Source organism: Myxocyprinus asiaticus, chromosome 34 (genome assembly GCF_019703515.2).
Source record: "Myxocyprinus asiaticus isolate MX2 ecotype Aquarium Trade chromosome 34, UBuf_Myxa_2, whole genome shotgun sequence".
NCBI lineage: Eukaryota > Metazoa > Chordata > Actinopteri > Cypriniformes > Catostomidae > Myxocyprinus > Myxocyprinus asiaticus.
In genome coordinates, this window is record NC_059377.1 from 3,303,744 (window position 1) to 3,321,515 (window position 17,772).

Sequence of the window (17,772 nt, forward strand, 5' to 3'; positions counted from 1 at the left end):
AGTGTTTAAACAGATGATAAAGCAGATGAAGAGTTGTTCAAAGATGAGGTGTGTCAGCTATGCAGTTCTGAGTCAAGTACAATTACCTTCACAGATACCATCACAAAAGACATTATAAAATGGATAGCTGCAGTCCTGAATGTTGATTGATCAATACAGCTTTCCAGTCTTGCAAAATATATAGTAACAGCTATAACGTGAAACATCTGTTCTCCAGCTACTGTGTATATCACTGCACAGCACTCATAGAGACTAACTATTAACCTTAAGACCAAAGCATTCTTCGGCTTTGACGTGAACGCTTAGTGTATGCGTCAAAGTGCTCAGCCTTTCAAAGTACACTTACTGAGCACTTTATTAGGAACACCTGTACGCCTACTTATTCACGCGATTATCTAATCAGCCAATCGTGTGACAGCAGTGCAATACATAAAATCATGCAGATACAGGTCAGGAGCTTCAGTTAATGTTCATATCAACCATCAGAATGGGGAAAAAATTTGATCTCCTGAGATTTTCACTCACAACAGTCTCTAGTTTACTCAGAATGGTGCCAAAATCAAAAAACATCCAATGAGCAGCAGTTCTGCAGATGGAAATGCCTTGTTGATGAGAGAGGTCAACAGAGAATGGCCAGACTGGTTCGAGCTGACAGAAAGGCTACAGTAACTCAGATAACCGCTCTGTATAATTGTGGTGAGCAGAATAGCATCTCAGAATGCAGAACACATTGAACCTTGAAACGGATGGGCTACAACAGCAAAATGCCACGTCGGGTACTTTATTATTGTTCCTAATACAGTGCTCAGTGAGAGTATACTCCATTTGACAGTGCGTGCGGTTGGCGCATGCACGCTACAACTGCTATGAGACACCGGACTTTCTTTTCATGTGTTTCGACCCATAAATATGAGGTGTGAATCTTCACTGGCCACAGGATTTGATTACGATTCAAAGGGTAACGATTTGAGTACAAAATGATTCTCGATGCATCACGATTCACCTTGTCCTCCAAATTTTTTTTTTTTTGCATCAATAGGCGATGCACATTTCAATTGTAAAGAGCTTTACATAAAAAAATATAAAGAAAATAAATACAAGATACAAAAAAAAATCAATTTTAAAACCTATTAAGAACAAGAAATAAGAGTAAAAAGTAATTAAATATTTTTTTTTAAATTATTAAAATAAATAAGTAAAAGAAAGCTGTTAAATAATATACATTTTTTTTATACATATTTTTTTTTTCACTTTTAGCTTTTTATTTAACAGCTTTTTCAAAAATCAGAATAAGTCACATTACTCACATGAGTCACATTAGTCACATAAACGCTATTAAATACTTATGTTAAATATGTTTTTTGCTTAAAGCATTGTTAATCATTTTTATTTAATAGTATATAAAGTTTGCATACCCTTGGAGAATTGGTAATATATGTACCATTTTTAAAGAAAACATGAGTGAGCAGGCAAAACATATTTCTTTTGGGATTCATATTCAACCGTAGGTTATAACAGAATGGCACAATCATAAAACAAAACATGGCAACAAAGAAAAAAATGAAATGACCCCTGTTCAAAAGTCTGCATACCCTTAGTTCTTAATACTGTGTATTGCCCCCTTTAGCATCAATGACAGCGTGCAGTCTTTTGTAATAGTTGTCTATGAGGTCCCAAATTCTTGCAGGTGGTATAGCTGCCCATTCGTCTTGGCAAAATGCCTCCAGGTCATGCAAAGTCTGTGGTCGTCTTGCATGAACCGCACGTTTGAGATCTCCCCAGAGTGACTCGATGATATTAAGGTCAGGAGACTGTGATGGCCACTCCAGAACCTTCATCTTTTTCTGCTGTAACCACTGGAGGGTCAACTTGGACTTGTGCTTAGAGTCACTGTCGTGCTGGAAAGTCCAAGAGCGTCCCATGCGCAGCTTTCATGCAGAAGAATGCAAACTGTCTGCCAGTATTTTCTGATAACATGCTGCATTCATCTTGCCATCAATTTTCACAAGATTCCCCGAGCCTTTAGAGCTCTCTCCTTTTCCGTCTTTACAAAGTTCCATTACCTTGTTACGCAGGTCTTTTGACAGTTCTTTTCTGCTCCCCATGGCTCAGTATCTAGCCTGCTCAGTGCATCCACGTGAGAGCTAACAAACACATTGACTATTTATACACAGACAATAACTGCAATTTAAAAAGCCACAGGTGTGGGAAATTAACCTTTATTTGCCATTTAAACCTGTGTGTGTCACCTTGTGTGTCTGTAACAAGGCCAAACATTCAAAGGTATGTAAACTTTTGATCAGGGCCATTTTCGTGATTTCTGTTATCATTATGAATTAAAAAGGAGCCAAACAACTATGTGATAATAAATGGCTTCATATGATCACTATCCTTAAATAAAAGACAGTTTTTTTGCATGATCAGTCATATTTTCAAAATCAATGCCAAAATTTCACAATTTCTGCCAGGGTATGCAAACTTTTGAGCACAACTGTAATTAATGATAACGTTAATCTATGCTAAGCCTATGCATTTTAGTTTTAACTATAACCACAAGTTGCTGGTGTAAGATGAGAAATCTGCTTCTGTGATTGTGCGGACGTCAGCTTCTCTCCTCACCAGCACAAGTGATAGTAAAGCGGTTTAAATAGCGGTGTTGTTGCCGTAGAAATTTATCAAGCATCTCATATGCGCACTTCCATCTGTTTGCTCTATGGCTCTAAAGTCTCAGGTATCATGACCCCGTAGCAAACGCTACAATGGATTTCAAACACGAGTTATCAGATGTGCACACTGTCCTGACGATCGAGAGACCTGGCAATGAGCAACAGCCAAAGAAATGGAGAGCGCGCAAGAGGGAAAATGCACTGGGAAGCAGGAGGCTAAAAATTATTTGAAAATGAAAATATCACCACCCACGTCTCCTGAACCGCCATACAATAATGGTCACGAGCTTGTGCATGGGTTTGTGAATGAATTTCGGGATCGTAATTTCAATCGGGCACAAATGGTATGTGGTTGTTACACACAGTCTGCAAACAGCCGTGTTTGTGTGCTTTAAACTGAACTCTGAATCGATTCTGAATGTTTTGAGAATCGATTCAGAATCATTGGAAAATGAATTGCGATGCATCACTGAAACGATTTTTTCTCCCACCCCTAATAAATATGACAAATGAAGGTATCTCCTGACCTCCTCACACACGCGTTCTTGACGTGCACATCCACTGTTATTCACTGGCGATTACATCTTCTTGCACTTCTTTGTGAAAATAACTGCTCAATTGTGAGTGTTGCCATGATATGTTCAGAGCACACGTGTTTAGAAAAATTGGGCCATACACGTTTAGAGCTCGAGCACTCTGCTGATTACGAAATTTGCATTAAGCGTCCTGTTTGCAGACACCTAGAGTACGCATCTAACCGAAGTATACTTTCGGCTGTAGTTTAAATTTCAGGGAATATATCTTCTTGTGAAAGGGTGATACAATTAATTTGCTTAATAAAATAGTGTTATTGAAAATTTGTTTCCTTTATGTTTTTATTATAACAACCAATTTATAAATGCATTAAGGCGATATTATATATATGTGTCTAGGCCATGCGATATAGTGAATGCACTCCACTTTATGTTGTGCCAAACACAAGCCATGACTATATTATACTATATTAATACAGGATGAACATTAGTACTTTATTGTTTAAGTGAACACATCCAGTGGAATCCAATGAGTCTATGAACTGTTGTGGGACTGATTTCACTCATCAGATGAATGACGTCAGAGGTCAAGGCTGTAATCTCGATAACAGACTCATCACAATACTTCTCACTGAATGACACAATGCCTGAGATAATAACCCTTTGTCATATTGAAGAGGTTTACCACAATTAAACAAATAGACCACGAAAGGAAATAGAACTTAAAATGTACTCAATGTTTCAAATAACAATAATTCCCCTGAAACTGATTACATTTTTAAAGTTGAACTTTTTCTAATATGACAAAACGTCTAAAAAAAGCAGTCAAAGATATTCATCTGGCACATGTTTACATGGCAATACAACACAGAAGATCACAGGAATGCATTCAGTGTGAACAGCCCCCAAGGAAACCACAGTGGATTGCAGTGCAAAGCATGATTACTTACCTGCAGTTTGGAGGAGGATCCAACATGATATCTGCCAACTCTTTCTGAATTCTAAAAAAAGAAAGAATTGAATGATGAACATTAATTCTTTACCATTAAACTACATAAAGCACTTTGGAATTGTATAATGGCCGTTTCAAAACTATGGCCTTGTTCTGCAGGTTCTGTCAGCTACGGTATTGTATTGGTATAAATAATCTGTTATACTTTCATTTGATTAAAAACATGTTAAAAATGTAAGTAACTTAACTTGTTATTAAAATTGCTCATTTTATGCATTTATTTGATTACACACTCTTCATCTTTAAAGAGGAAATCAAACCAAAAAACATAGAATCTAGAAAAACCAAATAACCAATAAATCTACTAAATAAAATGGATTTCATAGGGCCCAACAAAACCTAGCGAGCTGCATTTTTGTCCATCATAGGGACAAGTGTGCTGCTGTGTAAAAGCAGCGTACTGGGATTTGAGATGCAGCCAATGAATATAAAGAGCTTGAAACCGCAACCAGTCTTTTCCTTCACCCTTTAGCAGAGCATGTTCAGAGTGTATTTCAGTCTGTAAGAAGGTATGGAGTAAAGATGTATCAGAGTGAACGTCGCTGATTTGTGTGTAATGTGGTGTCTCCTCACCTCTTGGCGCTGGTCGACAGAAGTTTGGAAGCCTTGCTCATGTTGGCTTTGCTCTCTTTCTTCTTCCCAGTGATGTCTTTCTCTTGCTGCTGATGGTTGGAGGAGGATGAGGATGAAGAACTTGAGCTGGCACGCGAGTCCTCATCCGACATGCTCCCAAACTTACACACACAAAGAAACTCCCATTAGAACAATGACATATAACAAGAAGTAACAATTTATCGGTTTAATAATGTATTGAAGCAACTACAATGTACAGCAATCGGTGTATCAGAACATCAAATTAACATTGTAATGACGCATTCATTGATATATTTTCATTTGATTAAAGATATAGTTCAAATTTCTAAAACCATGTAACATTTTATTGAAGTAATGATGTATCAGTGTTGTATATTTGTATCTTCTTTTGCAAAGCAGAATCATTGATTTATCTTTTGCTGTTGGAGCAAATGGGTAAGCAAAAATTCAGTCTGCTGTGGTTCCCCATTCACCGGCATTCAAGTTTAGCCAACTGTGACGACTTCCGCTTCGCTTCATGCAGACGTGTGAAAAGGGTCCATAGTGTATCAATGTAATAATGTACAGTCATATCAACGTAACAATGTATTAAAATAGCAATTTAACTATATTGAAGTATCGATGTATTGGTGTAACAGTGTAATGATATGGCATAGTATTAAAATAACAATTTTAGAATATGTCGAAGAACCAATGTATCGGCGTAACAGTGCAACGATGTACCGTCATTTTTTAAAGTAACATTTTAAGAATATCAAAATACCTTTGTATCAATGTGACAGAGCTAAAGTTTAAGGATGTATTGTCATATCGAAAACAATGTATTATACAATTTAATAATATATCAAAGTACCGATTTATCGGTGTAACAGTGCATAATGCAACGATGTATCAAGTAACAATTCAATTAGTACTGATGTATTTATAACAGTGCATCGTGTAACAATGTGTCGTCGTATCGAAGTAACAATGTATCAGTGTTTTGTGTAACAATGTATTAACGTAACGATGTAGCAATGCAACGATGTTATTTATTGTTATCATGTACTAGCGCGGGTTTGACCTTTAACTCCAGATTAACAACACGACGCGATCCCTGTGCGAGATTACTCTTAATTTCACATTAAAATAACGCTGAAATCACCTCTAAACAGATCAGATGTGAATTCATCGCGTCTGTTTGACCCAAACTAATGTAACACTGACCCCGATCGAGCTGAATCAACTTGCACATGCTAACAATGACATGAGATAATAACAATCGGCGGACCGAAGGAAGTCTTGCACAAACACGCATCGATGTCGAGTTCACTAAACTTTGACTTTAACTCGATGAATGAATCTGGTTCAAACACAATAAATGTGTCGATCTATCGGTATGATTGTATTTCCCTGTACAGCAGCCGATTGGAGCTCAGTCTGTCTTCATTTAACGCTTCTGGATGAATATATCTGACCCATATCACATTGACAAGAGTGAATGCAGCTTAACGCGTCGTATATGTACATATGATAATTATATATGGCTATAAAGTAAGGTTTTAAAGGGTTGTGTACCTCTCTTTGTGTCGGTTCGTGTCCGTGGACGCGCGTGTCTCAGTCAGAGCGGAAGTGCTGCAGTCGCGCGCGTCCACACACACACACACACACACACACACACACACACACACACACACACACACACACACACACACACACACACACACACACACACACACACACACACACACACACACACACACACACACACACACACACACACACACACACACAGTGAGCTCCACCGGAGGTATCTGTACTCGGTCCATACACTCAACGACACTAATTCGAAACAATCGAATCACTTTATCTCATAATTCACCATTTTGTAATAGTAATGAACAAATAAAACTAACAGATGATACCATAGTTTTGCTTTTTTGGACCTTTACCATTTTTCTCTTTGAAGTTGACTAAATACCATGGCACATACGAATATGATATTCAATAAGTATCATGTTAGCCAGGCTTTATATTAATACACCATGCTACCCCCACAATAAAATAGCAGGGACAATTTGCAGAATGCACAAAATACAATGTCAATAAACAGAACAATTGGAATATACATATTCTACAGAATGCACAATGTACAGTGATGGCATAATCATGTTCAGCAAAAAAATATGAAGCTTTCCACATTCACTTCCACGTAAACTTTTTCTTTCTTTCTTTCTTTCTTTCTTTCTTTCTTTCGTTTAATTTGGTATTAATGTTTTATTTTGTGTTTATTTTGAATTTATAATTTAAAGTAAAAATCATTAAAATAAACAAGTAATATTAACAAATAAAATAACCATATTTATCCCTTACTTTCTTTGGTTTATAGAAGAGCTCAAATTAAATCTCCACTTAACCCACCCCCCTGGACAATATTAGTCAGCTGATGCTAAAACATCGGCTACGAACATAAAATCTATTCTTCTCAATTTCTGCATACCGGTAAATCTTTACTTTAGTCTCTTTTTTTCCATGCCGTTCTTAAATAGGAATGAACCTGCCTCACAGCAAATAAACCATCAAGCTTGTTGTAGAGTAACAGGGTAATTTGTTGTAATATTATCTTCCAACCACTAGTGGTCAGCCTATTGACATAGGAAGTGATGGGAACAGGAAGTAGGCCATCTTTAAAAAGGCCATGTGCCATGTTCATTGTATGTTGCATATACCTAAGTAAAAGGTCCAGTGCAATTGATGGAGTCTTTCACTTGTTGCCACTAAAACACATATTTGGAGAAAAGGATTAAACTAGGAAGAAAAGGAGTCAACTGGAGGCATCAGTGGAATTTGTTGGACAATTGGAATTGATTTGGAATTGATGAGTGTTTCTTTGTGGCCAATGAAATAACAGAGCCTGGGAAGAAAAGAGCCATTTTGTTAAGTGGTGTTGGACCCCCTCCTTACAGCTTACTGAGAAGCTTGTAAGTCCAGAGAAACCTGCTGAAAGCCATCTGGCCCCGGGGCCAGATGGCTTTGCCGCTTAATTTTATAGAACTTATGCTACAGAGCTAACCAATTAAGTAAAGTTATGACATCTCTTATACATATAGATCAGGTGGGGTTTATTTGGGGCTGCTGCTCTTCTGATAACATTAGGCGTTTCATCAATATTATGTGGTCAGTGACGAATGATCAGACTTCGGTCGTTGCCATCTAACTTAATGCCGAAAAGGCATTTGATATGGTAGAATGGGATTATCTGCTTGTGGCAATTCTTTAAGCACACTTTAGCCAAAAGCCCAGTGAAAATGTACCATGATTTAAATGTAATTCTTGAGTGAGGAAGGGGGAGAATCTGTAGCAGACTATGTGACTTAATTAAGAAGATTGGCTAAGAGAGTCGCGTGGCACCATGCAAGGTTCGGATGTGTGAATGGCAAGCTCTGCACACTTTGCTAGTTTTTGAGCTCTGCACACTTTGCTAGTTTTAATACTTTTTGTGTCATAAACGGTGAGATTCAATACACCCTGGTTCTCAACTGTTCTAGGAAGACAATATGTCAAAGAATTCAAAATCCTCGGGCTCTGGAGATATTAAAAGACACTTATATGCTCAAGCTGAAGCCCCTGAGCAGCAGGCCATAAGCCCAGGAGTCAATTTGGACAGAGAAGTGAAGGAAATTCGGCATTGATTGATGAGCGTGTCAGCAACGCTGACGAAGGTCGTTGCTGATTTGGAGGATCTTGCTGTAATACATCGATCGATCACTGCCATGGAGACAAAATTCACTGAGATATTTACAAGAGTGGCGGATGTTGAGAAACGGATAGATTATCTGGAGTAATTGGAGAGGGAATTAGCTGCTAACCCGCTAGCGAACAAGGCAGACTTGGAGCACATCTGGAAAAGGTTGGAAGACTTGGAGAATCGTAACCAGCGAAACAACATCCGAATGGTTGCGATTCCTGAGGACAAAGATGGGCTCTTCCCAAGTCTGCTCGACATAACAGGCCATAAGCTGGAAATTGAGCGAGCTCACAGAGTTCTGGCTCAGAGATCCTCAGAGGGAGACAGGCCCCGATCAATTCTGGCCAAATTTCTGAGATCAACCGATAAATTCTCGTGTTGTGTGAGGTGAGGAGTAAAGGAAGGCTTTCTTGGAAGAACCACAGCATTTTCTTGTTCCCAGACTTTGCGAATTTGACAAGAGTGAAACGTGATCGATTCAAGGAATGCAAGAATCTCTAACATCAACGGAAGGTCGCTTTTGCACTGATGTTCCCGGCCAAATTGAGAATAGATACTAAGGATGGCCGCAAAATATTTGCATGCCCACAGCAAGCATTGTCCTTCATAAAGTCAATGGAGTGAGTAAGTTATTTGTGGTTCTCATGTTGCAGTTGAGTGGGCCTGACTCACTGAACATTCACTTGACTGTCTGAGGAAGCTGAGCACCTTTTTTGTTTCTTTTTGTGCTGCCTAACGGCTGGAGTTTGTTTTGTGGAATATTTCTTGCAGGATATTGGAGTGATTAGGTCAGTTGTTGCACTCATGTATCAGCCGAATGAGCCAGCTCACTGAACATTCGTTTGACTGCCCGAGGAATCTGAGCACCTTTTTGGTTTCTTTTTGTGCTGGTTCCGCCTAGCAGCTGGAGTTTGTTTTGCGGAATAACACACCTTCAGGACAGTTATGTAGATGAATCTACATGCTCTTTGTGCTTATGCCTCCTATTGGCCGGGGTTTGTTTTATAAATTAATTTCTGTTGTAATTCTGTCTCACAAAATTTCTATAGAAGCACCGGACTTGAGCAATCTGACGGCAAAGTTATCGCGGAGGCTCTAGTAGGCATACATGGACTGTTTGAGTTTAGAAGGATGGCGAGGGGTTAATGCGCACATTTTTTTTTTTTTTTTGTTCTGGGGGATGTTCGGGGTTTGATTGTTGCACTAATGTTGGAATGTGGTCGTTATAATTTTATTTTTGACACACAATCTATTTTTTCTAATATGTCAAAATGTCAAATGTTAATATGAGTGGATTGTCTCTCTCCACGTGGAATGTGAATGGGTTGGGGCACCCCATAAAAAGAAGGAAGGTTATTTCTTTTTTTAAATGTAAGAAATATGATATAGTGTTTCTTCAAGAAACGCATCTTTCCCCGCAGGAAACTGAAAAATTTGGGAAGATATGGGGTGGACATATTTTCTTTAGTGCTGGCTCAATTAAGAGCAGAGGAGTCATTACATTGATAAGTAAGCATCTACAATTCAAATGTTTCAAACAGATTAACGATAAATTAGGAAGAGTCATTATTGTTTTAGCAGAAATTCAGGGGTAGGTTAATTTTGGCTAATATTTATGTACCTAACGCTGATGATCAGGGCTTTTTTATAGATCTTAAAGGGATGTTTCAAGCCTCTGGCACCCCTCATGATTTAAAATTGGGAGGAGACTTTAATCTTTTGATGTACTCAAAAGTGTGTAAGCCCCTTAGAGCAACAGTGACGCTTCACAGGATGTGTACAAATCTTGGTCTTACAGATATTTGGAGACTTTTGAACCCATCTGGTTAGAACTATACATTTCTTTTCATCAGTCCATAAGATTTATTCTAGAATAGATTTTTTTCTATATATATCTAAGTCCCTCATTTCATCTGTTGTTGATTGTTCTATTGGAAACATTTTAGACTCAGATCACTCCCTGGTGAGTTTAGAGGTGTTGCCATATATGGAGAAAAGAAATCATATAGTTGGCGCTTTAATGTATACTTTTTGCAAAATCCTGAATTCCAACAAATGCTAATGGCTGAAATCAATGTCTATATGGAGACCAACTGGTCCTCGGTATCCTCTGTGGGCATGGCTTGGGAGGCACTTAAGGCGGTTCTTAGGTGTCGGATCATACAGTATGCCTCATTCATCAAAAAATCCAAAGCACGAGAACTCGTGGAGTTGGAAGGGAATAATAAAAGTGGCAGAAAAAGCAGAGGCAGAGCTGAAGTGCTGAATGTCGTCTGATGGCCTCAGAGAACTGACCCAATTGAAATACAGATATAATACTATTTTTTCATGGAAGGTAGTGTTTTAGCAATTGAGGGCAAGACAGTCATATTTTGAGTTGGGGGACAAAGCAGGGAAGCTTTTGGCTAGATATATAAAGCAGAGAGAGTCTTTTTCTACCATTCCCTCAATGAAATCTGCTGGTGGTGAAATATTTACCTCAGCCATTGATATTAATAATGCTTTTAAAGAATTCTATCTTGATCTCTATAGTTTCACATCTTCATCTACTGATGAAGATATTAGAAACTTTGTTGAACCATTAACTGATGACTGAGCAAAAAAAATCTCTTGATTCTGAGATAGCCTTGGAGGAGCTTGGCAAGGTAATTAAGGCCTTGCCTACAGGGCCAGATGGCTTTGCCGCTTAATTTTTTAGAACTTATGCTACAGAGCTAACCGATTAAGTAAAGTTATGACATCTCTTATACATATAGATCAGGTGGGGTTTATTTGGGGCCGCAGCTCTTCTGATAACATTAGACGTTTCATCAATATTATGTGGTCAGTGACGAATGATCAGACTTTGGTCGTTGCCATCTCACTTAATGCCGAAAAGGCATTTGATATGGTAGAATTGGATTATCTTTTTAAGATTTTGGAAATATATGGGTTCGGGAATACTTTTATTGGATTGATTAAGTTCCAACTTTATAGACACCCGGTAGCAACGGTACAAACAAATGGATTAATTTCAGATTATTTTACTCTGGATAGGGGCACCCGGGAGGGTTGCCCTCTTTGCCCATTATTGTTCTGTCTTGCCTTGGAACCATTAGCAGCCACGATAAGAAGGGAAGATGATTTTCCAGAGTGGTGGCAGGAGGTGTGGTGCATAAGCTTTTGCTTTATGCCAGGGGTCGGCAACCTATGGCATGCATGCCAGCATTGGCATGCAGAGGGGTAATCACTGGCACACCAGCAATGGCGAGAGAGGGGTAGACTATTTTATTTGTATAAATTCCACACCTGCATTCCAATCTTGATGTAATCCTTCCTTATGATCACGCAGCATGTTTTCATGAGCTGAATGGGAGGCTAAACAAATAGTTAAAATGTGACGAGACTGGCCTCCTGACAGACGGCAGTGACTCCTCTGTCCTCTGGCGGACGGCAGCAGCAGCAGCTCCTCCATCTGCTGGTGGACAACAGTGGGCTCCTCCGCCTCCCTGGCAGACGGCAGTGGCGAGTTCTCCTGGACAGCGTGCTTTTACTCCTTTCCCGGGTTTCGGCATCAATGTAACGAGTTCATAAGATGGACAAGGAGGAGGCGGGAACCGGCTGAGCAGTAAACGTAAACTTTAATGGTAGAAAGGAACTTAAACATAACATAAAACATACAGACACGCACACACAGCAGTCGCGTGCGGCTCACGCTCCCTCCCTCTGGCGTCCCCGGCTCCTCCCAAAATGAACATGGATTGACACAGAAATGTAGCAGTTTCACCGTAAATGCATAGAATTATGGTCTGCTGTGTTTCACAGTCACCATATGACTTTCAGCACTGGGTAAAGCAAAGAAAACCAAAACACACTATTACCAGGAGTTGCAAAAATAAATGTGATCAGAAGTATATCTAAATATATATATTTTTTTCATGTGAAATACACTACACAGCATATCATATAGTGTGTGGGGGAGGGGGACACACGCATCTCAGCAGAAAGCGTTAGTCACTTGACAAGCTGGTGGTCGGAGAACTACACCTTACCTCACATTTGGAAAAACAAGGCGACATAATGGATGACACTCGTCTCATCATGGAGGTGGAAAAACACAAAGTTCTTTTTGACCTGCAGGATTTCTTGTACAAAGATTTGAGTGCACAAGAAAAGGCATGGGAGGCAGTTTCCTATAGAATATATAAATCTACAGGTGCATCTCAATAAATTAGAATGTCGTGGAAAAGTTCATTTATTTCAGTAATTCAACTCAAATTGTGAAACTCATGTATTAAATAAATTCAATGCACACAGACTGAAGTTGTTTAAGTCTTTGGTTCTTTTAATTGTGATGATTTTGGCTCACATTTAACAAAAACCCACCAATTCACTATCTCAAAAAATTAGAATATTTTGACATGCCAATCAGCTAATCAACTCAAAACACCTGCAAAGGTTTCCTGAGCCTTCAAAATGGTCTCTCAGTTTGGTTCACTAGGCTACAAAATCATGGGGAAGACTGCTGATCTGACAGCTGTCCAGAAGACAATCATTGACACCCTTCACAAGGAGGGTAAGCCACAAACATTCATTGCCAAAGAAGCTGGCTGTTCACAGAGTGCTGTATCCAAGCATGTTAACAAAGTTGAGTGGAAGGAAAAAGTGTTGAAGAAAAAGATGCACAACCAACCGAGAGAACCGCAGCCTTATGATTGTCCATCAAAATCGATTCAAGAATTTGGGTGAACTTCACAAGGAATGGACTGAGGCTGGGGTCAAGGCATCAAGAGCCACCACACACAGACATGTCAAGGAATTTGGCTACAGTTGTCATATTCCTCTTGTTAAGCCACTCCTGAACCACAGACAACATCAGAGGCGTCTTACCTGGGCTAAGGAGAAGAAGAACTGGACTGTTGCCCAGTGTTCCAAAGTCCTCTTTTCAGATGAGAGCAAGTTTTGTATTTCATTTGGAAACCAAGGTCCTAGAGTCTGGAGGAAGGGTGGAGAAGCTCATAGCCCAAGTTGCTTGAAGCCCAGTGTTAAGTTTCCACAGTCTGTGATGATTTGGGGTGCGATGTCATCTGCTGGTGTTGGTCCATTGTGTTTTTTGAAAACCAAAGTCACTGCACCCGTTTACCAAGAAATTTTGGAGCACTTCATGCTTCCTTCTGCTGACCAGCTTTTTAAAGATGCTGATTTCATTTTCCAGCAGGATTTGGCACCTGCCCACACTGCCAAAAGCACCAAAAGTTGGTTAAATGACCATGGTGTTGGTGTGCTTGACTGGCCAGCAAACTCACCAGACCTGAACCCCATAGAGAATCTATGGGGTATTGTCAAGAGGAAAATGAGAAACAAGAGACCAAAAAATGCAGATGAGCTGAAGGCCACTGTCAAAGAAACCTGGGCTTCCATACCACCTCAGCAGTGCCACAAACTGATCACCTCCATGCCACGCCGAATTGAGGCAGTAATTAAAGCAAAAGGAGCCCCTACCAAGTATTGAGTACATATACAGTAAATGAACATACTTTCCAGAAGGCCAACAATTCACTAAAAATGTTTTTTTTTATTGGTCTTATGATGTATTCTAATTTTTTGAGATAGTGAATTGGTGGGTTTTTGTTAAATGTGAGCCAAAATCATCACAATTAAAAGAACCAAAGACTTAAACTACTTCAGTCTGTGTGCATTGAATTGATTTAATACACGAGTTTCACAATTTGAGTTGAATTACTGAAATAAATGAACTTTTCCACGACATTCTAATTTATTGAGATGCACCTGTATATAGAAGTAATGTATGGAATATTACATTGTTTATCTTTATTGTGTAAAACGTGAATATGTCTATCAAATATTTTATTACTGTACTGTGTTGCTCTAAGCTTCAATCAAAGTCCTGTCACCCTCCACCTTCATGTCCTTTTCTGAATGTGTGTTTTTACACCACACAAAATTTTCTGTTGGCTGTTGCTACATTAAACAGTTTTGATTTTTCAATGTTTTAATTACATTTTTAAGAAATGTAACAACAAGTGATTCGATATTGGCATTTATATGTTTATTCACTTCGTGAAAAAAAATTAACATCAGTTGTAAAGTTTACAAAGAGGCAAAGCTATTTACTATTTTCAAAGTCCTGTAGATTCAACACTGTATTATTAACACAGCCTTTTCAGTAACTTAAACAATGTTTGCATTTAAAATCAAAATAATGGTGAACTACTTACCCATTGTTGTATTTGTGGTATACAGAAGCCACAGGTTCAGCTGTGCAATGCAAATGCATCTTATGTGAAAGCACAATCAAGCGCGTGCTGCTTCCGCTCTGCCTACGCACCGCATCTGCACTGCTTACACACTGCTACGTATCTAGTGTAAAACGGGTGTTGAGGAAAAAAGCAGATGAAAAGAAATTGCGCACATTGGTTCTTGTGTGTATTGTCACAAACTTTTCAGGAAACGCATGTTAATGCAAGGTGCAAATGGGGCCTGCCTGTGTGTGTTGCCTGTTCAACTCAAACATACAGTATTTGAGTCTGTCATTGATGAAGGGTGTTGAGCTCCATTAGCATCACGGAGGAAAACATGCAACTCCTTTCATATTGTTATACAATGTAAATACATTTGCAATTCATGCCTCTGATATGTGGAATAAAGCACCACTCAAACAATTAGATCATGACTTCTCTTGACAAATAATTATGCAAGTTACTGGACACTGATGATCTATAGCTGTGAAATACTATGCCTACATCATATCCAGTGACCTTTACTAATTTTTGATTGTGGAAGTCTGAAAAAAAAAACAAAAAAAAAAACAAAAAACTGGAAGACAATAGATAAAACATTTTATTTTCCAAATAAGAATAATTCACACCATCTTTTTATTCCATCATGGACAAACAAAAAATTAAAATGTGGCAAAAATGTTGTGTTTCATTATCCTTTAAGTGGCTTTTTTTTTTACACAGTAACAAACAAATAGTGAGTAAAACACTAAAAAATTTCAATTCATTTATTTTGATTCATTAACTACATTTGTTTAAAAAATGCATTTATTATCCTACTTAAATGCATGTGACATCAAATAAACAAGAGTCATGTCAGAAATTATCCAAAAGTAATCAGAATAGATTACTTAAAACATTATCAATTACAAATTTGTAATCAGAACTGGATTGCAATTCATAAGTTACCTACTTAGCACTGTGCACACTCGCTATAATGTCTTGATGAAAAGGGATATATTTTCTGTGCACCATTTTACTGTGTGAAGCAGGATGGTTAACTGTGATTAATGCCACATTTGTCAAAATTACTGTATATTGATTATTTTGTTAAGTGGACCACAGGCCTTCAAACACAGATTGCAATAATGTGTCTTATAAAGATCATTTGTCAGCCATGAGAGGAGCAATAATGGTGAATCTGTGATGTAATTAGATTAGAATATGCAAATAATGCATAATTGCTTGTGTCTCCTACATCTCAATGGCCCTGCTCATATTAATGGAGAAAATATGTAAGGCATAATGTACATCAAGTGGTGACTGACTAACTGTGCATTATACTGTTTACTATATGGACATTTACCAAATAAATGGACATCAAATATTGATTTGAGTGTAAATGATGAGTGCAAGTGAAATGAGAGACATGATCACAGTTGCCCATTATTGACCAATCAGAATCAAGTATTCCAGAAGATGGTGTAATAAAAGCATTTAGCTCATGTTTAGAGGAATATAATATGATCATAATCAAGGTTAGATGTTTATTTGATTCTGATGTCTGTGATATATCATGAGATACACTCAGCAGCAGGATTAAATGCTGCTTCAGTACTGACCGCTGGCTACATTGTACAGTCTGTGAAAATCAATAAGTGCACTGAGTGAATATTGAGCTGTTTGACATAAACAAACAAGAACAGACTGTGGCATTTAAAAACAAATATTTTGGTTTATTATCTTGCTGTACACAAAGTCAGATCCAAACACTACTCTTTCACAGTAAATTAATCAAAGATTATCATGGGTTTGATATGAATCAACATCAATATCTGCTCCAACCAAAGACATGGTCAGAAAAAAAAGAAAGAGAGAAAAAAAAAAAAAAAACAATCTCACAGAGCTCTGACAAATATGAAATGAGCTTGCAAATCTGTCCAAAGTGTCAAAATGCACATTACAATGACAATGAATTCAAACTAGATTTTACATTTTCCAAATAAAATGTGTGTGATGCTTGCCAGGGCAAAACTCACTGTTATGATACAAGGTGTTCTGAGTGCTTTTAGTGTGTTGCTAGGTGGGTGAGTAAGGTGTTCTGGGTGGTTACTAGATTGGATGTTCCGGAATTGTTACTTACCAGCTAATGTCACACTGGCTGAAGTCCCTCCTACGTTACATTTACATTTTGTCATTTATCAAACGCTTTTATCCAAAGTGACTTACAAACGAGACACATAGCAAGCAATTTGTCATGCAAAGTTGAACAACAACTGCAGTATAAGACTGCCAAGTTCTCACTGTAAAAAAAGGCCAATAATTCATTGATTTGCACCTGAGACTTGTGCTGAGAATCAGCCAATATCTAAATGCGCTGCCAGCGCTACCGCATGAAGACGCTCAGCTCTGCCTATTTCCGGCATGTGGTGCTGATTAGCATCTGCAGAGTGTGTGGCTCCGCGTGGAGCCAGATAAATCCAAACAGATTATCGTTAGTAGTTCTTTCATGTCACTTTGGTGTTGTGCGTACAGTATATAACAAAAACCACACATATACACCCATTCTTAACTGACTGACACATTCTGTGGATAAGATGGTGGTGACAATAAAAGGGTCAAAGAACATTAAGCTGCATTCTTCTTGTCTCTAATCGGACATCTATGGTGAGCTACACTTCAACTGGCATCCCCTATTGGTTAAGGCTGTGAAACCAACCAATTTTACATGGTCCTTCGAGCCAGAACAGAGCTTTCCCCAGATATGGAGATGCAGCAATCAGAGCAAGATCCTGTTGTGTGGGTCAGGAGGCAGACAACCCTTCCAGCACATTTGACTGGCTATATTCCCATAATTACCCTTGTGCTATTTCATCTGAAGAGGATGTTGGAGGAGGCACTCAACAGGCAGCAACATATAGTAGTGAGCAGCAAAGTCCACATCAGTGGTATATCACAGATCAATGGGGCCATCACATGGAAGCCCTGCGTGAAGAAAACGCTGATTTAAGGAAACTCCAGA

At 38.6% G+C, this 17,772-nt stretch overlaps 1 protein-coding gene across 1 annotated transcript in view; it reads right to left on the reverse strand.

The window, feature by feature from the left end:
* LOC127425722 (ubiquitin-conjugating enzyme E2 E1) overlaps positions 1 to 6,440 on the reverse strand; it is a 36,075-nt gene extending 29,635 nt beyond the window's left edge. The window contains exons 1-3 of the mRNA XM_051671986.1: positions 6,363 to 6,440; positions 4,785 to 4,945; positions 4,150 to 4,200 (exon numbers count right to left, since the gene is read on the reverse strand). Of these exons, the coding sequence (XP_051527946.1) occupies positions 4,150 to 4,200; positions 4,785 to 4,936 (203 nt within the window). The 5' untranslated portion in view covers positions 4,937 to 4,945; positions 6,363 to 6,440. The remainder of the gene's footprint in view (positions 1 to 4,149; positions 4,201 to 4,784; positions 4,946 to 6,362) is intronic.
* Positions 6,441 to 17,772: the final 11,332 nt, after the last annotated feature.